This window comes from Anser brachyrhynchus (genome assembly GCF_964034855.1).
Source record: "Anser brachyrhynchus genome assembly, chromosome: 1".
NCBI classification, from domain to species: Eukaryota; Metazoa; Chordata; class Aves; order Anseriformes; family Anatidae; genus Anser; species Anser brachyrhynchus.
In genome coordinates, this window is record NC_137694.1 from 122,210,752 (window position 1) to 122,231,620 (window position 20,869).

Below are 20,869 nucleotides of genomic sequence, written 5' to 3' on the forward strand. Positions count from 1 at the left end.
GCTCAGGATCTGCACTGCTGAAAATGGACTCTGCTCTGATTTAACCGGTGCTTTTAAACATGGCTGGGCAGAGCACATGGACTTTCCATTCACTTCTGGATTTAGCCTCACCTGTATACCTCCCTATGAAATACCTGTACACAAAAATGTACACATCTCACTGCTCACAGTGATGAAGTGACAGTAATGGCATCCTTAAAAGACCTTTTATCCCACAAATAAACCTGTAACAAATGTATATTGAATTTTAACATTCATCGAAAGATTCCCAAGTACTTGCTAAGCAGATACAGAACTACATTGCTTTAGTCACCAGCGAAATATGGTTACTCCTATGTTTAAATAATTAATTAGAGCTGCACAGTGCATGACAAATAGCAGAAATCCTAATCCGCAGCTCATAATAATGCAAGTCATCAAGTTAAAATAAGAGTCGCACGAGGAAAAATAGGATTACAATATTAAAACATGGAAGGATTGCAAGACTTGGCTCCACGTTATAGCCTGACCAAGGCCCACTGAAATCAAATGGGAACTTTAATCCATTAGGCATAAAAAATAAAGAAATTGTAATCTCCTTCAGCTGGGAATGCAGGAAGAGAGACTGCAATGCTTGGCAGTGCACAGAGGTCATTTTTTTCACTCTAACTGCAATTTTTGATGTACTGGCCTTCCCGATCTGTCTGTAAAGGTAACTGCATTACATTATTCCCATATAAATAAAAATATTTAAATATAGGTATTAGTTTTATATTTTTTAGTACAAATTACGTATTTTCTTTAGTTTTTAATTATCATAATATATATATAATACATATAAAACTGGATATAATTGCAACCTTAAGTGCTAGTGCAACTAGTGTTGAGGAAATCATTTATTTCTATAGATAGAAATAATTGGGGCATATACATTATTTTGTTAACCAGGAGAAGAAGCAGTTTTGTTATCATTTTTTTCTTAAGCTGAGTATGCCATCAAGGGTTTGCATTCAGTTTGCAGGGTCTTTAATGAACAGTTCATAGGGAAAATAGTTCTTCCATTCTCTGAACTATGTATGTCTTTGTTCAGAAATGCTGCTATAGGTAATTAATTCTTAAAGGAAGCTTTTGCATCACTGAAAAATACCTATCTTGCAATGCTGTACTGTGAAGAAAGCACCTGTCTGCTGTGTCTTTGCCATTTACCTTTTTCATCCAAGTCTCCTCCAAGGCTCCATTCATCTTCCCTGTGAAAGGGAAGGTATTGATGAGTGACACTGTTACGGTAAATCAGTAAAGGAAACCAGCTCCATACTACAGACTGTGCTCTGAAAAGAATGGTCAAATTCAGTCCTGATTTACATACGTGAGACCCCACTCACTGAAATGAACCTGTGAAACTGCCAGCTGAATATGTAGCTATCTACATAACTATCATTATGTGCATATGATGATGAAAGAGCTCCAAGATACAGGTATTTCTAATACATGGTACTAGTACTAGTAAACGTGGTTTAGGTAGAAAATCCCAGATTTTGCCTTTGTGCAGTGCAGTGACATATCTACAACACCCTCCCCGTTAAGTGCATTGCTGCAGAAGACTTGCTTTTACAGGTCTGTTTTTAAAACATACTGGATGTATCACTTTCTTCCTTCTTTGCACGTCTCTGTAATTCTACCTTGCCTTTTCTGTTCTCCTGTGTAACCACCAAATTAAGTTTGATAATGCCCCTTTCTCTCTCACTTGAATAATTAGATTTTACTTCTTATTACAGATAAATATCTACCCCCGTCAGATTTAATCACTTCCCCCCTTTTTTACTGACCCATTTTTTTGGTCACATGCTTCCCTCCCAAAGCCCCAGAGTATTTACTCCTTCACCTGACTCCCAGCTACGTTAAGGCTAGCATTAGTGGTACCACTGGCTTGTTTTTTGTAAATAGCCTCTCCCAACACATAAGTGAAACTGCAGATGCCCTCTCCCGTTGCCACCGGGATGCGGCCCAGGAGAATGTTATTCTCTAGACAAAGACACTGAAGAGAGGAAACTCAGCTTGGTTGGGTTGCAGCAAGTCAGTCAGGAAACACACGGTTCCCGAGAAGCCTTCATACAGACTGTAGACACTTTCTAACGCCCGGGAACCAGCCTTAAATTCTTCTGTAAATAAGAACTCTGCAAACCTAAGAAACAGAAAAAAAAAGAATGTATTATTATTTGGTGTCCCTGTATATCTACTTCCTTGTTGTTTGAAAGCATCTTTTTAATAACGTTCAACAATTAAAGAGTAAAAGGTTTATTATTTAACCTTATCTGCAATTTCTACACTATTTGATTTCCACTCTAAAGTCAGGTCCATTAGATTTAGAAGACCCAAGCCTTTGTGATCTCTACATGTGTTGTGCTTCGAGAGCTACACATTGTTCTGATTTCTATAATGCATATCATTAAGCAAATACTTTTTCATAACTTTTATATCGATTGTTATTTCAGCAAGACTCAAGCAATGTTTTGAATCGACAGAACAAATTATGTAAAGCTGAAATAACTAAACAAACTTCCAAGAACATGGCTGAAAATAAGTCACGATAATTACCACACTACTTCCTCTCATTAAGGAAAACAATAACAGAATCAGAATACTATCATATTAAACGTATAGTAAATGACAGAAATATAAATCAAAGATAACTGCACCACTATGACAACTCTCAGTGGGCCGTGCTTTCCCGCATCAACCAAATTGGACTTGACTCCACCAGGTAAGCTGGGTAGGACAATGTCAAACTGGCTGAAGCTGGGCATTATAAATTAAAAAATTGCAAAATGCACAGCGCAGCAGGTCCTGTACTTCTTTTCCATTTATAGTGGCTGGGGTAGCATGAAATGCTCTGAAAACCAGAACAAATCGATACGATGAACAGCATCTCATTCTACCCTGCGGTTGACCGGTAGGCTGGTTTCTGACCTCAGGTCCGGTTGAGGCCTGGCCGTCGGCTGTTCCTTCTTTTCCCTCTGCAGGGATCCCAGGCTGTGGGCAGGGAGGAAGCTGAGTGAACGCCGCTGCAGGCGGCCGGGCCTGCACCTGAGGCCCCAACGCTCCCAGAGGGCTGGAATCGCAGCCCCTAAGCAGCTTTATGTCCAGTAATTGAGGCTGTCTGGTGCTACCCTCAAACCAGACAGGTAGGAATGCTAACCTTTGTGCCCTGTAGATGTATTTTGAGTTTCCAGTGAGCCTATAGAGCAGCAGGAACACGTAAGCACTACCAGCCACTCCATGGCATATGCCAGGTCCCTTCTTCAGCAGGCCTTTCTGCCAGGTTAGCTCTCCGCAGCGGATACAAGTGTCCAGATACTGAGGCTTCTTGGAAACCAGATAAGCTTTGGCAAACAGATACGCAATGCCTAGGAAAACAGCAATGAAAATAGTCTTGTCATAAGTAGCATACATAATAAAAAGAAAGATAATACATAAATACATAGTAGATTGACATGCAATACACCTGCAGTCTCATGCTCTACACACGTCAATGTTACATGTCTACATGTAGAGGGGAGAGTATCTGCTACACTAAAAAGCACAAGGCAAGACACACTTTTGCACTCTGTCAAAACACCGCTTTCAATCTTTTCAATGCTGTACTTAATTTAAGGTTTCCCTCTAATATTCCCAGTCCTTCAGCAATTTAAAACAGTAGCCACATTTCTGTCTTGAAAACAATAAACTCTTACCACTGCCTTCTACCATTTCAAATCCCCTTTCACCTCACCTGTTTACACTGACAGAAACACAAGGATGGGCAGGACAGGGAATATAGTTTCTTGTATTGGCAACAGATACAGTTTTTCACTGAACGAGAGAAGAATCTTGTCTTCTCTTCAGCAGGGCACATGCTGCTTTAGTCTATCTATGAACAGTTATGAATACAAACTTCTGTAAAAAAATGCTATTCAGCTTATTTTTTGAGGGACTGGAATAAATGGATCATAATCTTCAACAGAGCATTGCACTGCTTAGTTCATGGTAACCTTAAAGGAATGCACATGACATTTAACCAAATCAAGCACCTAAGGGAGTATTTCGAATAGCTCACTTGTGGTCTGAATATGAAGTAAATATAAATATGAATAAATAAATATAATATGAATATGAAACTGAAGTAGCTAAAAAGTGTTCTTGTAAGCTACATGTGCTTTACTATCCATGAAGAGTGACGGGATACAGGATTTTCCGGGAAAGAACAATAGCAATTAATGAATTTAGATGTCTCTAAATGTTGTCTAAATTAACTTCTTTATGCCCTTTGGGATTTTGTCACCTTGGCTGAGTCTCACTACATTTCCACTAATAATTAAACCCACATCAAAGTCTCAAGATACTGAAACAAAGAGGGATCTTCCCCACAGATTTCATCACTAGGCCAGTCACACCATAGAAGTCACTTTTTTCCTCTTAAAAAAAACTGTTTTCATGTCACTTCACTAGAGTGCAAGAGCAAGAAGCTTGTTCCTTTAATCATACCAATAAAAATATAATGCCTCAGCAGAAAGCACATGTGAGGGATATTAATTATGATGTACTTTTTGTAATTTAAATAGAAACCTTTAAAAGCAACGCCTCAATGCTCATGGCCATTCTTGAACAGAAGTCAGCTTCTCTGTAACCTAGGTTCATGTTACAACACCAATAGGACTGGTCAGCAACAAAATTCTGCCTGGGGTTAAAAAAGCAATTTCAACATACAGCATTAATTGCCAGAATTGTTAGGGTATAAGACTTGATTCTGAACTGACAGACAACAGCCTTAACTCATGAACCCAAACAAAGTATTTACCTTCTCTCTTAAAAGCAGTTGTATATGTGTGAATTTCAGAAAAAAATGCCTCTTTCTAGTACAAACTCTCCGTCACATGAAAATATTTTGACCAAATTTATGCATTATCCATGTAATATGCACAGGCTTAACCTTTGATTCTGATAAGGGGGGGAAAGTTCTGAATGCCTTCCCTGAACTCTCATATGTGCCTGTATCTGTGTTCTTTTGGATACAATTCTCTGTCCAGGCACATGTTGTCTTTGGTCTGAGCTGTACCATTCTTTGAGGCTTTGTCATGAAAGGGAGCAAGAGTGTAAAACACACGGGTCAGGCCTTTTCCTGCATGGCAATGCTTAGCATTACAACCAGATCCTCAGAACTTTTTCAGCTACGATCACATACATTTATAAACTAAAATAGGATGTATGCTTACCCTTCCAGCTGCTTGAGCAATAAATAAAACACTATTAACTGCAAGAAAAAAAATTAAATAGTTCACCTACATCTCATAAAATGTCAAAATCAGTGAAATTTAACCTGAGATTATCTTCTTCATGGAATCACCTAATGTGGAAAAACAATGTGATCAGCATCTGGCTATGCATAGTATTAATGGGAAAAGAACCTGGAGCTCCATGACACCAGTGGACAAGCTCATTCTCCCTCTCGATTGTCTCCCCCAGCTCAGGAGGCCAGTTGCTGTTCTGCTCTTGGTCCATGAGGAAATCGACACTCTGCCACACAAGCTCCTGATCTGCTGGCTGCAAGTACTCGTAGTAGGAGAGTAACATCTGAAGGATTGATGAAAGCCCATGTGCTGCACCTGCAAGGAACAGCAACAGTCAAAAGCAGAGGGTAGGTTTAGGTGCTACCTCCATCCCCCTGGATCACCTTCACCTTTCCTTGTCCAGCGCCATGGCTCTTTGGTCTTCTTTATGCATGTTACAATAGTGCTTTAAATGAAAGCATTTCAGGTGCATGAAACTATGATTTGTTACTGCTTCTGTCTTTTCCAGTTCTCCAAGCTAAGGAAAAATACGCATGGATTTTGTCTGCTCTCTCTCTGGTATGACTGAAATTCTGTCCATGAAGTTAAACTGAACATTAACTGAAAACTGTTTCAAGATGTCATTTTTCTCGACACAATGCTGAATCTGAACCATTGCTCTGAAGTCTCTGTTGAACCCAAACTGAAACTGGGCCACAAAAGGCATTTCCAGTTACTGATTGAGAGTATTATCCAGCTAAAACCTAAAGTTCAGTGCAAGAACTGTCTGTACCTGCCAGGGTCGGTGGAGCAGTATTGCTCTGTGACATCTCTCTCTGCTCCCCTGCCAAAGAACTCACTAATATCTGCAAACAAATCTCATGTTTTCTGCACTATGGCACAGCGCCTTGAGGACCCCACTGGTGACCTGCTCAATAACTTTTCATCACTGCTTCAGAGGTGCTCCAACTGAGCTGCTCATGATGGGTGGGAGGTGACTATACGCTTGAGTTGTACTGCAATTACTAGAAATGCTCTACAAGTCTCTGCTTGGCAGCATCAGCTTACAAAGTACCTCCCCTGACACTTCTCTCCAGAATTCTTCTCCGCACAGGCAAGGGTACCAGCACCTCTACCTGCCTCCACCTGCCAAGGGCAAATGCACCAGGGCAGAAAGGAGGGAATGAAGCTGCTCTCTGCTGCTGCATAGGCACCTTTTGTACCCTCTAGCGCTAGAATCAGTCCTTCCCTCCAGCTCCTCAATCCCATACAGCAGATTTAGGAAGCTTGATACAAGCTGTGACACTAGGCTGAAGCTGCATTTGCTGCTGGGGTACAGGAGCTGGGGGTTGGGTGTGTTGGAGCCCTTCCTGAGCTTGAGGACAGCTGCAGGCACACACTTACTGTGCTATCTGTTCGAATATCTGCTGCTACATGTTTTTTCCAACTAGAGCTGATTGTGCCCTGTTAAAACAGTTAATGTACCCGCAGAGAAATAATCTCAATCACAGCTAGACCCAAACTGGAACCAGACTGAAAAGGATAAAGGTTCAATTATCCTATTTTAGAATAATGAAAATTAAACACTTTTTTTCACACACCCAGGAATAAGCGTTTCACAGCTAGAAACACTGCTTTTAGGAAAGGAAAAGGTCCCAGCTCAGTCAGGAGAAATCCCACACTGTATATTTTATATATTTTATTTCCGAATCATCTACTGGCTCAGCATCTACACACTGCATTACTTTTGAAGTATTTGGTGTGTTTTACTCACCAAGATACTCTGTTCCATAGTAGGAATACATGAGTGGGAATGGTTTCCTCTTCTTCACTGCATACTGCTTTCCTGATTCCAATATGGCCAGGCAAATCGATTTTATTTGCGCTGGGGTCAGCACCTAACCAGACACATCAAAAACAAACAAACAAACAAATCTATTATAATAATTTTGTATTTTAGACATTTTTCAGGACTCTGCTGTTTTCCTGGTGCACAAGACAAAGTACTGCCTTTAATCTTATGAACATGCTATAATATAAATTTCTTTTAAGAGCTCCTTACTTAATACAGTAAATGTACATAATGTTTCTCAAAAACAGAGTTTGATCCCATCTCAGGAAAGTGAATGTCAAATCTTGGGTGCACAGAGGTGAAAAGAGGCCCACGAAGAGCCTTCCTTTCCCAGAGATACTTGAACCTGATGAAAGCAGACAGCAAGCACCAGGCAAGCTGCAGAACAACAGCTGTGAGACTGGAGGAAGAGACAAGATGAGAAGACAAAAGAAAACGTACCTAGAGAAGAAGTAAACGTTACAGGCTTTATTGGGACATACTGAGCAAGGCAGATTTTCCTTCAAACAAGATAAAAATAAAAAAAAAGTGTAAGCAAGGAAGAGGGTATTAGACATTATTAAAAAAGCAACACTACCTATGTGGGTTCAGAAACATCTTACTAAAGAATTACACCTTCTAACTTCACAGAAATGCTAACAAAAATGAAGTGCAAGAGATTCCTATAAAGGGAGGCTAGCTATGCTTACAGGACTTTGTCATCAAGAACAAGTCAATGCTGCCTTTGTTTTAATGGAGTGCTAGGAACTGACTAACGCCTCACTCTAAGGTGTGTTGAAACTAAACAGGATTGACAAATCTTATGTTCCACCAGACGTGAACTTTTTCAAGTTGCTGACCTGAAGTATTCAGCGAGGAATCTGTTTTACAGCTTTTAACTGCAGCTCTAATGATAGGTATTTCACTACAATCATTTGCAAGTTCCTCTATGTCGGCCACTTGTGCACATTATTGACCAGTACCTAGGTCATTGAAATAATTCAGCTCAGCTCAGCAGCGTTTTGGCTTTAGGGTGCCTGTATGGCACCTGTGTTTTACAAAAATACACTTCAGCGTATGAAAAGTGAACTGGTAAAGAAAGGGAGAAAAAGCAAAGTGAGACAGATAAAAGAAAAAGGCTGTAGGATAGCCTTGACAAGATAGATAAAAATCCTAAAACTAACTGGAATAACAAGATAATGTCATTAAAATGTTTCTGTACATATTTGCTCTTGTAATTTGTATTATCAAAGGTCTTACAATTACATAAATTAAAAAAAATAACATTTGCAGTAATTTTGGAGGTGTTATAAACTATACACTTTGGCAAGTAAAATATGCTACAGATAGTTAATGTCACTTAGAACTTGACTGAAAAATCTTGTTTGTCCATCTTACTTTACTCCCTGACAACAAGGCCTTTTATTACTGCTACTCCAATGAATTTGTACAACCTGGAGAACAACCCAGTTCTGCTCTTGATTAGTGTTCTTTAATGTTACTGCAGCAGAAGTAAATAAGCTCTTAACATCTGGAGACTTCACTCATTTCCAGTCAGTTTAAGATTAATTGTTTCAGCTTCACTGAATTTAATAACGGCTTAAATCCTAAGCAAATGAGAAGATCACAGACATAGAGAGACACGCTGCACTCTCTCCAGAGTTCTGATTTATGGTCTTGTAGCTTGGGACCTAATTCTCCAAATCCTATACTTTGTACAGGATCAGTAACATAACCCTTGAAAAATAAAAGTAAAGGTTAAGATCTCCTCTTTGTAATGCTGGAAGGCAAACGGATGCTGATTAGAAAACTGAACATCAGTTCATTTTCTATAAGCAATGGTTCCTTTACTTAATAAATGAACTGGATTTCAATGTAAACCATGTTTTGATCAACTTATTTTCATGTTCAGCACATTTAATTTTTAAATCGAATTAATGACAATTTCAAAATGCTGATTGTGTTTTTTAAATGGATTTCAATTTCTACCCAAATCCAGCCTTACACGACACTGTGTAAAGAAGTATAGGCTAGTAATATGCGTATTGTTCATCATTTTTTAATGTAAATTAAGTGTAAGAAGCAGAATGCTTAAGCACTAAGTGTATGAACAGTATACCCTTTTGACTAGCTTAATGCAATTATGTCAGCTAACAAATACCACTTTTTTTTTTTTCTCCAGAATGGAAAAAAAGCCCCCATGAAAAGCCAGATGAAAACTTAATACTTAAAATCATGATTAGAATGGATGTTAGAAATCAACCCATCCTGAGGCACACCCATGGTACTGAAGAGAGAACGGAGAAGAAAATGACCTGTATATCTTGAAAGCAACCTTCTCTCTTTGGCCACTCAGAGTGGCCTGTAAGCATGAGGTAGGTGGGAGATGTGTACTAACAGCTAAATAAGAAGAATTTTGTGCTGACTCCAAACACTTCTAGCCAAGCACCTCAATCCACATGTCCGAATAAGGCTGCTGGTTTTCAAAACACTTAAATATGAGACATTTGTATTTGCTCCTTATTCTAGAAAATGGTTCACTGAGATGAGAGACTCTCATCATAATTATTAGTGGCCTTCCAAAGGTTTAATGATCTGATACCACACTTAAGATCCCCATTGGCATGCTACATTTTATTTCAACCAAATCTGTATTAAAAGCTCCTCAAGAGATCTTTCATGTTGCCAAGAAATAAAAACTATGGGCAGTCTCTGTATGCTCCATCTCAGCATCTTTAAAAAGTAGCAAAAAACGTATCACCAAACCAGCAACCATAGAATACGCTAATCATAACCACAGCCGGTTTAACTGTGATGCCATGAAGTTCATTTTCACTTCAGCGTAGTCACAACGCCTACTTGCCCCTGGGAATTACTGAAGCAGTATGTTTAATTAGAGACAGCAAAGAAATAGACTGATCGTCCCAAGGTCTTTAAAGGATAAGTTGCATATTGCTATCACGTCCTCTGGTGAAACCTGTACAGTGCTTTAATGAAGAATAAAGCCAGTATGAGGATCTGCTGCCCAGAAAACAAACAAACAAACAAACAAAACCCCATACACATATCAAGCTATCTCAAGCTATATTTTCATAAACTTTGATGTCATTTAATATGTGCTTGCTACAGAGTAGGTAAAATTATTCTTTATGTCAGTACTCAGCCAAAAGACTACTGATATTAAGAGATATATTGCTGGTTGTTTAATATTTCAGCGCTTTTTGTATTTTTAAAGACATCACAACCTGTCCTGTCACATCAGAAGTGCTCATTTCAGCTTCCTCACTGGATTGTAATTTGAAATATATTTCCATATGTATTCTACATTTCTTCTGCAATTTCCATATCAATGGGTTGGGGGAGTTCTTTATTTTCTGTTTTACATCATTGCACGGCGATGCCGTGTGCTGTTAAAAAACCTGCTCCATTCGCACTGGTGACAGTTGCATTCCCACATACTTCTTACTTTAAGCACAACAGTTAAGCAGTACTATGACACTTAGTATTCACACTATATTGTCAATGCCTTGGAGCCCTACTTACAGCCAGCAATGCTGCTGTGATTGCTTCTAGTCTCTCTGCTTTTCTCTTGTGTCACTCCAGACAATATGCCTTCTTCTATTAAGGCGTTCCACAAATATGTGAATTACTTAAGCTAGGTGCTTTATTCAGTAAATCCTTGTTACAAGTCAGCAAGGAAGGGCTACGTCTAGATCAATCACAGAACATCAAGCTTTTTTGTTTTTAGAGGTCTTTCTCAACTCGAGATTGTTTAGTTGGAAGTAAATAATTTCACAACTCCATTTAAAGTACTAAGAGAGATTTACTAATAGATTGATTATGACAGTGCTAGGCCCTACAAATGTGCTTCAAAAACTGCAGACAGAAATCTTCACCTTGGGGATTAGGCAGAAAGAAGCAGCAGAACTAGCTTTTCATTGCTGCTGATTATAACAACATTTTCAGCGCCTCATCATTCTTCTGAATGCTTGGTACAAACCCCTTGGCTCATGAGTTGCCCTTTGAAAAAACTATTGCATACAACTGCATATGGTATTGAATATATCTGATGGCTGTAAACTTTAAATTCTTGGATCTCTATTTATTTTCTTTAAGCTCTTTCTTGTATGTATGTCATAGAAGGCATTACTGAACGCTAAGCATCATTATGTGCTTATAGATGCATCGGTACTTTGAGGAGGTAACTTGTACCCTTACATTGTTGTGGAAAAAGCCTTATTCAAAGAATCACAGAATGGTTTGGGTTGGAAGGGGCCTTAAAGATCACCTAATTCCCCCCTGCCCCTCCCAAATGGGCAGGGAAACCTTCCACTAGATTCTTCTATGTATGTAATATTTTTTGAGCTTGTACATAGCCCATCAGACCTCTGTCACACTTCCAAAAAAACATGTACCTGAATTTGATCACATGCTTCTTCTGATGCCATAAAAAGTGTCAAAAATAAGCTGAAAGAATTGGGTCAGCCTAAAAACCTAACAGGAGCTTTGCCACTAGTCTCATATTTTGGAAGCCCAGCAGAGGGAGCTTGTGAATTACTTATGACACTGAAAAATGCTGTCCAAAGATACATTTCTTTTCAGCTGACTCAAGCAGAAAGGTGCTGGAGCCATCCTGGTAGTTCAATGACACCTTACTGCACTGCATGATGTCTAAGTTCACTTCCTGAGCTTGATCTTTTTCTCCCAAAGACAGGGCTTGGGATTGTTCAGGGACCTTTCCACGCAGTGTCACAGGCAATTTTTTCTTTCAGATGATGTTAACACCTGAAGCCATGAAAGAGTAGCGGGCACAAAGACACAGGGGGCTGCCTCTCCGTAGTGTTATTCCAGTTTGACTGATGTGGGGAACCCAGCTCCAGCTCTACAGCTGTCTGCATTCCCTACAAACAGTGTCAAGTACACTAAAAAACAAAACATTTTTTAAAAAAATCTCCTGAAAACATATTTTTTTTTGATGAATGAGATTAGTTCCTGATGTGCTAATGATACTGTTGCTAATGCAGCACGTTTCATGCTGTAATATCATCAAAAGTACTTTCTAGAGAGCATACTTTCCCAAATTTCTCATGTTAATACAACTACAGGACAGGACGTGTAGACTCAGCACAACTACTAATACGATGCCAGTCCACTGCCAGTGCAATCTTGAGTTAAACAGACTTCCCTACAGATCCCATTGCTGCTTATTTTTAACATGTCAATTTTCAGTTCTTTGAGTCCTGTTCTTTTCCTCAGCAGCATGGAAACAGCAATGTCAGTCCTATCCTGTTTTGTGGGTCACTAAATCATGACTTCAACAGAAACAGAAGAGTGCATTTACTCCTGATGAATTATATTATTGGCAAAGAAGACAACACAGCACTTTTATTATTGCTAACAATGTAGACAAATTTCCACAGGTCTCACTTGTCAGGACTGTATAGCAAATAAAACTATTAAATTTTGCAATTCAACCTCTCCTTTAGAAAAGGAAAAATTCAGACATGGCTGCAAATGAAGTGTTGCAAAACACGGTGAAGCACTGCTGTTATTGTGGCTAGCAGGCTGCCTGGGAGCAGCTGGTGCTGCTACAGAGCTGGCCAAAGGCAATGAGCATCGTTATTCATTGTGTCTCAAGGTGAACACCAGAAAGACTCAAGTTAAAACAGCAGCCAGCCTTTCCTCAAGCTCTTCCTATCCTGCGTCAATGAAAAGAGGGAAAGTGTCGATTTCTCTGGTTATGCTCTGTTCCTCTTCCCTATCTCCCCCTCAAGTCATGACAGACCCCAACATCTCTCACTCAAATGCACTGGCAGCTGGCTGGATACAGCTCGCTACTCCTAACACAGCAACTCTCCTAGATCCTGGGAAGGAAACGGAAGGTTCCCGTCTCCCTCTTTACTTGAAGGCACCAGGGAAGCACAGCACCCAGCTCTCTGTTGCTGGAGAAGTGAAGCAGGAAGGATGCCATGAAGCAGCTTGCTAAGAGTAGTTCAGATAACCAACACAACTGAGCAGGTATCAATCAGCCTGTCTACTGAGAGGTTAGGCACCACATCCAATGCATGTCCTGACCTACCTAGTGGAGGGTTAGAGTTACCAGAGAGCACACAGACAGCAACTTCATTTTAAGCACCTGTCCCTGGAATTGCACATGAATTTCAGAGCATGAATTAAAGAGAATGTTTAAACCGGTACAAACGTAAGACATGCAAATTAACTGAGAAACAATCTTAGCTTAGACGCTTGCTTCTACATTATAGAATTCTGCCCAAACTTTTTGCAACATACAGGTAAAATTGTGCTCTGTTTAGCCTCAGTCAGAAAGCACATCCGTACATGAGTCCTGTAGTTAACATATGCCAGAACTACAGCACCAAGCTGTCATATCCTGACGGGGGATCTAAGCTGCGCTCAAGGTAAGCGTTCCTGACAATTATGAATTATGAGTATAAACATCTTCCAAGCTGGGCGCCTTGCACTCAGGTTTGAGGAACAAGCTGCCCAGTGTGTTGTAGCTGTGCTGCCCCAGGATCCGTTCCCATTTTTAACACGGCTAAGCAAGGAACATCTGCTCTACCCATGTATTTTGGATCAGCTTACTTCCCCTTAGCAGTGGGTCTGCCGGTTCACTGGAAGTCAACCCGTGCCTTCATCTGTTCCACAGGTACTTTGTGTAGTAGCAGAGCTGTCCTGGTGCTTGAGTTGGCTGCTGCATGTAACCTGTGCCGAGACACAAGAACGCTGCCTGCGCTTCCAGCTCCAGAGCAGCAGGAGACAGGATTCATGAAACAGCCTTTCCAAAAGATTAGAGCTTTGTAACACGGATGAGAGAGCCTCCCCAGACACCGCAGTAACCTTGGCAGTGCCTCTTGTCTGCGCTCAGAAACGATGTAAGTCCAGTTTAATCCGGTGCTCCCATTTGCTGCAGCAACTTAGGCAGACCTCTCATTGGAAAATAATTTGTTAGTGTTGGCACGTCTGCATGTCAATATGAGATGGACAGAATGTCATCTCAACACACTCAGAAAAGGCTACTAGTTTTCACCGGGAAGGTGACCTAAGCTTAGACCTCTACGCAACAGAAACCAAAGAAAGTTGACAGGCCATATTTTAAGTTTTCCTGAAGGTCTCCAGAAAGAGCAGAAGGCTTCCATTCCTTCCTTCCTTTCTCTGGAAAGGAGAGCACTTGGCATCTTACAGGTAACTGATCTGATAAAATGTAAAGTGTTTACTTCTGAGGAATATAAATGTGCAAAGAGAAATGTTCATGCTAGGACCTCCTGCAATTATGCATTGGACCGCTGACAAGTACCTGAAGACATAGTTAATTTTGAAGATGCCACTAATCTAGAAGTTAAATCAGGCACTGGAAAACATTTTGCAAGGGGAAAGAGGAAACGACATTTCCAGCTCACCACCAAAATTTAAACTGCTATAAATTTAATGGGGCAATCTAGTTTTCTATGGGAAAATAGTAAGTTATGTGTAAAGTTCCTTCAAACTGATATTTGGTTAAGAAAGACAAAGAGACCACAGCATTGTGTATCACTTCCTACACCTGATTCAACTCAGCTTTACTACTGTAGTGTCCTGTCCCCGTGGAGGCTATGCGCTCTGTGGCTGGCGTGCTCCAGTACTCTTCATCTCTGATGGGAAGGGCCAGCTGGGTGCTACACTGCAAAAGCTGCCATAAAACTGAGACTGGTTGGCATAACTCGTCCTGGGAGAGAGAGAAAAGGGGTAAAGAGAGAGGCAGAGAGAGAGAAAAGAGTGAAAAACCTCTGCAGCCCATAGCCTGTGTTAACTAGCTGTTCCTGAAGAGGGTGCTCTACACACAAATTCAGTGCAGTATTGGCCCACGGTCAGAAGCTTGCATATAGCATATTTAAAGGGTTTAATGTTTTTCTACTGCACCCTTCACCAAAGTATCTCCGTGGCCAAGTTACTGTATAAAACCTGTATGGTCGCACAACCACATACCTATTTCCAGGTTATCATAACCATTATTTTCATGCTGCAATTGTATACGTCATTAAAGCTTCACCAGTTTAAACAGCAGTGATTTCATTGCTCTTGTGAGATTGCTGGAAAGAGGAATGAAAAAAAAATTACACTGGAGAAAAAACTGTAATGAAATAAATAAAAACTACAGGATGGGGACAGAGAAAGATTGATAGTTCCTTGACAATCTTTCTAAAGCTGTTCATAGTTCAATTCATCACAGGCAATACGGTCATCTTAATCACCCAGGGTAATGGAAAAGGAAAAGAGGCTTTTCAGTCTCTTTTTTTTCTTTTTTTTTTCATTTTGTCAAAGTCATTTCACCTATTAGATCATTCACGTTGCTTTTAATATTAAAGTCCCCATGGACCTGAATAGGTCTTGACTTGGAGGGCGTTACTCTTGGCAAGAAATGCTGGAGGTTTTTCCAGTTCACCTATTATCTAATATAGTCTGAAAAATGGAGTAATTTCATGACCCTGGGAATGGAGTCCAATAATTCAATTAGCAACCAAGTGAATACACTAGACTTTCTATGCCATATAATTAATCTTCTAAACTATTGTTGTTCCATGTCTTACTAATAAAACCACCGGGCAGGCTCACAGTTTAGTGAGAACAACAATAATTTTGCCTGAGGCAGCCTTTAAAGACTGAGACTACAGGAATACGGCTTACTTGACAGAGTAAAATGCTGACCTTGCTGGCAGAAGGTGAATAGAGAAACCCAACAGATAGAGCTGAGCAAACACCTAGCGCTTCAAGGATTTGATCCTGCTCTCCTTTTCGGCAGTTTGGAGGGAAGTTACTAGGCAGATGCTTTCTTGTTCACTGTTCTACACCAATGTAGAGTGCGTGACTTATATGCAATAAAAAATAGTTATCTTTTCAACACTTTTTCAATTCAAGGCTGTGTACCATCTATGCCTCTATTGACTAAAGCCGCATGTACGAACAGCAGCTCTTGCTGGAACTCCTGGAAAAGCTTTACTTTGTGTCAAATATACTCAAGGAGATTGTTTCCTGTGACAGGCAGGACACTGTATCTTCTCCCTTACCTAAATGAAAGAAGGTGAAGAACTTCTGCTTAGGCATGAGTCACCACCCCACTGGAGCTAGAATTCCAAGAAATGGTTTGCATTTCTGTTGAGACAGAGACTTACACGCTTGCTGTAAAGCTACTGCAAATACTTTGTTTAAGGAACTAAAAACCTAGCAGTAAAATGAAAGATTGCAGCTTCTATACCCAGCATCAAAATAAATACGTATACTGGACATTACACCTATATGATCTCATTCAATATTCAGTTCAGCAACAGGAATTTATTTGCCATTTGAACTGTTACGTTAGGTCTTGGTTTGCAGATGCAGCTATGATTGTAGTACACAGGTCAAATTTCCACTGTTTTCCAGGGGGAATTTTTTTCTGTAGGACTATAAGATTGGGTCTGGAGTATACATGTCAAAAACATTTTATCACTTTTCAACTAATCAAATATTACAAGTAAGCATCTGCACATCCAGTTATTTATGAAGCATGCTGCTGGATATTACAAATTACTTGTTCCTCCTTTTTTCTTTTTTGTCTTCCTCAGTGTTTTGTTTAGCTTTGTTTACATGGTTGCAACTCACAAAAAATGCTGGGTACATTTGAAACATGGGAAGATGGAGACTTCATACTATAAATTATTATGCAGCCTAATGTTTTTTTCTCTTTATGTTCAAGGCACTGAATTCCTCACCTTTCATCTTCATATAGTCTTCTTACCTTCCCCAGGGAACAATTCCTCATCTACCTCCAATGCCTTTAGGCTTGCTTTCCAAATGTTTGGATCCCCTCCTTCTATACAAGTGAACATACTTCATGCACAGGCTTAGTGAACGGAAAAAGAAACAGATAGGCCTCCTCAACTTCTCATGGTAATTTCAACTTCATGGTAATTTCATGTAATTTCATGGTAACCCATGGTAATTTCAACTTCTTCTCCCCCCCAAAAAAAAAATCAAGGGAGAGGCTAGTAGCTTAGACAACAGAACTACTAAAGCAGAGCACTGCATTTCATACTCTTCTGCCCCAACCAAAACACTAATTATTTTGCTCCCGACTCACAACCAATAGCGCTCTTTGCTAATGAATTCTGCTACAGACGGTAGCATTTGGCAAACTACCCATAGAAGAAGACTTTATGGCTTGTTACTGTGCTAAATTTACAGAGGTGATCTACAGAAGCCCAAGAGAGCACAATAATATTATTTTTTTCATCTGTTTCAAATTAAGGTTCAAGAAAGAGAACACGGTTGCAGCCACAGTTAAAGGCTCCCAACTGCAATGCTTCCAATTTTATTTTATTTTTCATTTACAACAAATGAAAGCTTGGTTTTACATATTAAGATGCTACGTATGGATGCACGAAATGCCATGATAGTGGCTGCATAATACCTGCACAGTGGTAACAGTTTAATACCTTAGCGGAGTCCTTGACCTAAAAATTCTTACAGTCACGGAAGAGTAGGTCTGAAGCTATATGTGACAGTTTCCATAGTGCTGTGAACTGCTTGGTGAAAATCTCTCCTAAATGTACTGCATCACTGTAAAAAGCAAACAAGAACTGTTAGGATGCATGAGAGTAATACCAAAATAGTTATTAAAAAGCTACTTTATCAGCCACAGCTCTGTTCTTTCTCCTGGTATTTTTCCATGTCTGTTCTCTCACTATCAAAAATATAAGTATATATATCAAGCAGAAACATATTTTAGAGACAAATAAGAGATTCTCCTAAGAAGTGAAGCTCAAAAGGCTGCAGTTCATTTTCGGGACAGGACGTAATTAATGTGATAAAGAACACAAGAAGTTATTTTATCTTGCAGCGTAAGAAAAAAATTATAGCTTACGAAAACCAGCAAATTAAAAGACAAAATATTTCTCTGTTCCCCTAAGATTCAAATAAGCTAGGGAATTTATTCCTGCCAAATTTAGCTGAGTCCACGTGCACTGTGGAGTTTTAACAAACTCGATGAATTGCTCTGTGACTAAGGGGATCATTTTTTTTACCAGATTTGTAGCTTATCTGCAAGGAGTGCCCCACCACTCTGACTGAATTAAATGACAGTTCTTTGGAATATTGTTTAAATAATTATTTCATCACTTTTCAGATAATGCAATCTTACATTGTAAGAACATTTAGGCCTGATAACTGTTACAGCGCTAGTTCACAGAATCAACTCTCAGAACTCAACACAACAATGTTAAAAGAAAGGTAAACCCTTGTGCTTCGGAGCATAAAGCCATTTCTGGAAAAATGCAGTTTAGTAATGTTACAGGCAACATATTTCAAAATTGCCTTCCACAGTGATTTGTTCATCTACTCTGAGCCACCTAGTACTGGTACAAGACATCAAACCAGATGGATCCCTAGAAAAAAATCCTGAAGAGGAAAAAAACGTTTGTGTACTCCCATGAAAATGTTGCCAGCTCCTCACTGCAAGCAAGAGGAAGCATTTGACTGTTTGGACAATGTCCACGTTGTGCTGTATGTAACACAGTTTGCAAACTGTTGCTCAAAGCTCTTCTGCAATTAGCGAGCCTCTGCCATGCAGGAAGAGTTTCTCTTTCTCTCTGCGCTTACACTTTGGGTGACTGGGACACAGAATTTGGAAGCTGGAGTTCTGGGCATTTCCCTCCAGGTGCTGCCTTAAAGAACATCTGACTACTTTAGATAAGTAATTTCAATCAGAGCTGCAATAAGGGATACTTGCTCTAGCAATCAGCACACTCAGCTTAGAGGTGTCAGCTTCAATTCGTGCACCATGTCAGAAAAAGAAGGGATGTGAATTTGAAGTTAGTGATGAAATCTCAAGGCTATTCTGTATAGGAAGGAAGAGACTCTAGCCTCCACTCAGACTGTGATTTGCTGAGTCCAATTTGGTCTTAAAACCTGTAAGGGTGACCAGAGGTGATTGCATCCTGCCCTTGCTAGTGGGAGAAGGTAAGATGCTTAGTTTGCTTTTACCCCACACCAGGCCGGACCCTACCCGGGTTTCTGTGAGAAGAGCACCTCCTGCACAGTGGGAGACACTGCAACGAGGAGACAGAAGCTAGGTGGGATGTGTGCCCCAGCTGCTGTTCAGGGCTGCAGCCCAACAGCCTCCTTTGGAGGACGTAGAGGAGAGGATGTAGTTACAGCAGGTCAGACTGAGTGCACAAAGCCACTGCTGTGCGAGGGCAACTGAAAGCTGTTGCATTAACACCACGGAGAAAAGAGAGCAGTATAAATCCGTACTAGAGCTGCACGGACTGTCAGCGATGCAGCGGCTGATAAACTCTGTCAGGGCTGAAGTGCCCCTCAGTGCAGCACTTGGGATTTGCATGCCTATCAAAAGCTGCCCAGGAGAGTTTAAGCACGTAAACTGGGTGGTTTGCACATTTAAGCACATCCAACCTTAGCCAGCAGCAAGGGAAAGTTCTGACTACAAAACTTTTGGGTCTTAGCATCCAGAGTGGGTTTTAGGCAATGGGAAGGCCCGAAGAATCACAAGGAGCGAATCCATAATGTCTCTGTTGGGTGGTACACCTGCGTGGGCAGCCCAAAATTTCACTGGCTGCCCTGATGCCATACTGTGTTCACCTCTGTTAGGACTGGTTATGACTTTTCACTTATATTAGTTGTTCATTCCCACACAGAATAAATACAAAGAAATGTGATGCTGATTTACATTAAAGTAAGTGCTACCCAGTTGCATCCAGACATACAAGCGGTGATGCGACAGACGTGCAGACAGTATGCCAACACAACCACTTCAACCGAGTACACGAGTAACTCAAGCCCTGTCATGTTCAGCTTACTTGAATCTCAGTTTCTTCCTAGCCGAGAGGATAAGTATTACAGATAATTCTCCCCAGATACATGCACTTGTACTGCTAAAAATAAACCTTCTTTTAGCTCATTTTTTAAATCTCTTGAACTGTTTTCATACCTTCCCTCTTCCTGCATACAGTATTTGGCACTTCTCTCAGTTCAGAAGCCAAAGCAATTCTTATCCGGTAAGCTGCCTCTTCTGGATCATTAATGAAGATAATACATAAGGCTGGTTCCCACATCCGCCTTTTATTAGCATTTATGATTAGCTTTGCTTGTGGTCTTTCAGCCAACTCCACATTTTCAATGTCCCCATCCAAGTCAGCCTACATTAAGTTTTCAAGGAAGATTATATTTGACACTGTATCAAAACCTTTATTCAAATGCAAACAGGGTACTGGCTACTGCTCTTTCATCAGCCACTAATTTTATAATTCTGTTATTTACAACAAGAGATCTTGTTTGTCTCACAAGACCTCTTTATTCTTCTGAGTCATGCTGCTTTACATGCATAGTCCTGTTATGTAGATATTTATGAGGCATGCGACATCTAGAAGTATGTCTAAATATTTGCTGTTGAGGAACAACACTGCTACCTGCAAAATTAGCTAAATGAGTTAAACCACACAATAGGATAATTCACAGGCTAATTGAAGCATAAATGGATCGCTTCAAAGTAGCATCAGCACTGCTTTCAAGCAAAGGTAATTCTAGAGAGCTCCACGCTGGCCTCACGCCACTTTTACTTTCTGTGATGATCTGCAATTTGTGCCATGCCAGTAAGCCGCTGAGTAGAAGTATTAGCTGAAACTACAAGAAGAATGCTGACAATGTAATGGAGGAAAACCGGACGAAGGTGATAAAGTCCTCTGACTCATCTGAATATTGCCCTGCT

General features: G+C 40.2%; 1 protein-coding gene across 3 annotated transcripts in view; it reads right to left on the reverse strand.

The window, feature by feature from the left end:
* Positions 1-20,869, reverse strand: part of LANCL3 (LanC like family member 3) — a 39,815-nt gene that overhangs the window by 5,056 nt on the left and 13,890 nt on the right. The window contains exons 4-8 of one of the 3 annotated variants that reach the window (XM_080576286.1): positions 7,057-7,180; positions 5,421-5,618; positions 3,176-3,383; positions 2,035-2,161; positions 1,186-1,226 (exon numbers count right to left, since the gene is read on the reverse strand). In XM_080576286.1, the coding sequence (XP_080432412.1) occupies positions 1,218-1,226; positions 2,035-2,161; positions 3,176-3,383; positions 5,421-5,618; positions 7,057-7,180 (666 nt within the window). In that variant the 3' untranslated portion in view covers positions 1,186-1,217. Of the gene's footprint in view, positions 1-857; positions 2,162-3,175; positions 3,384-5,420; positions 5,619-7,056; positions 7,181-20,869 lie in introns of those variants that run through there. The other 2 variants (XM_080576285.1, XM_080576284.1) reach the window with 2 other exon arrangements.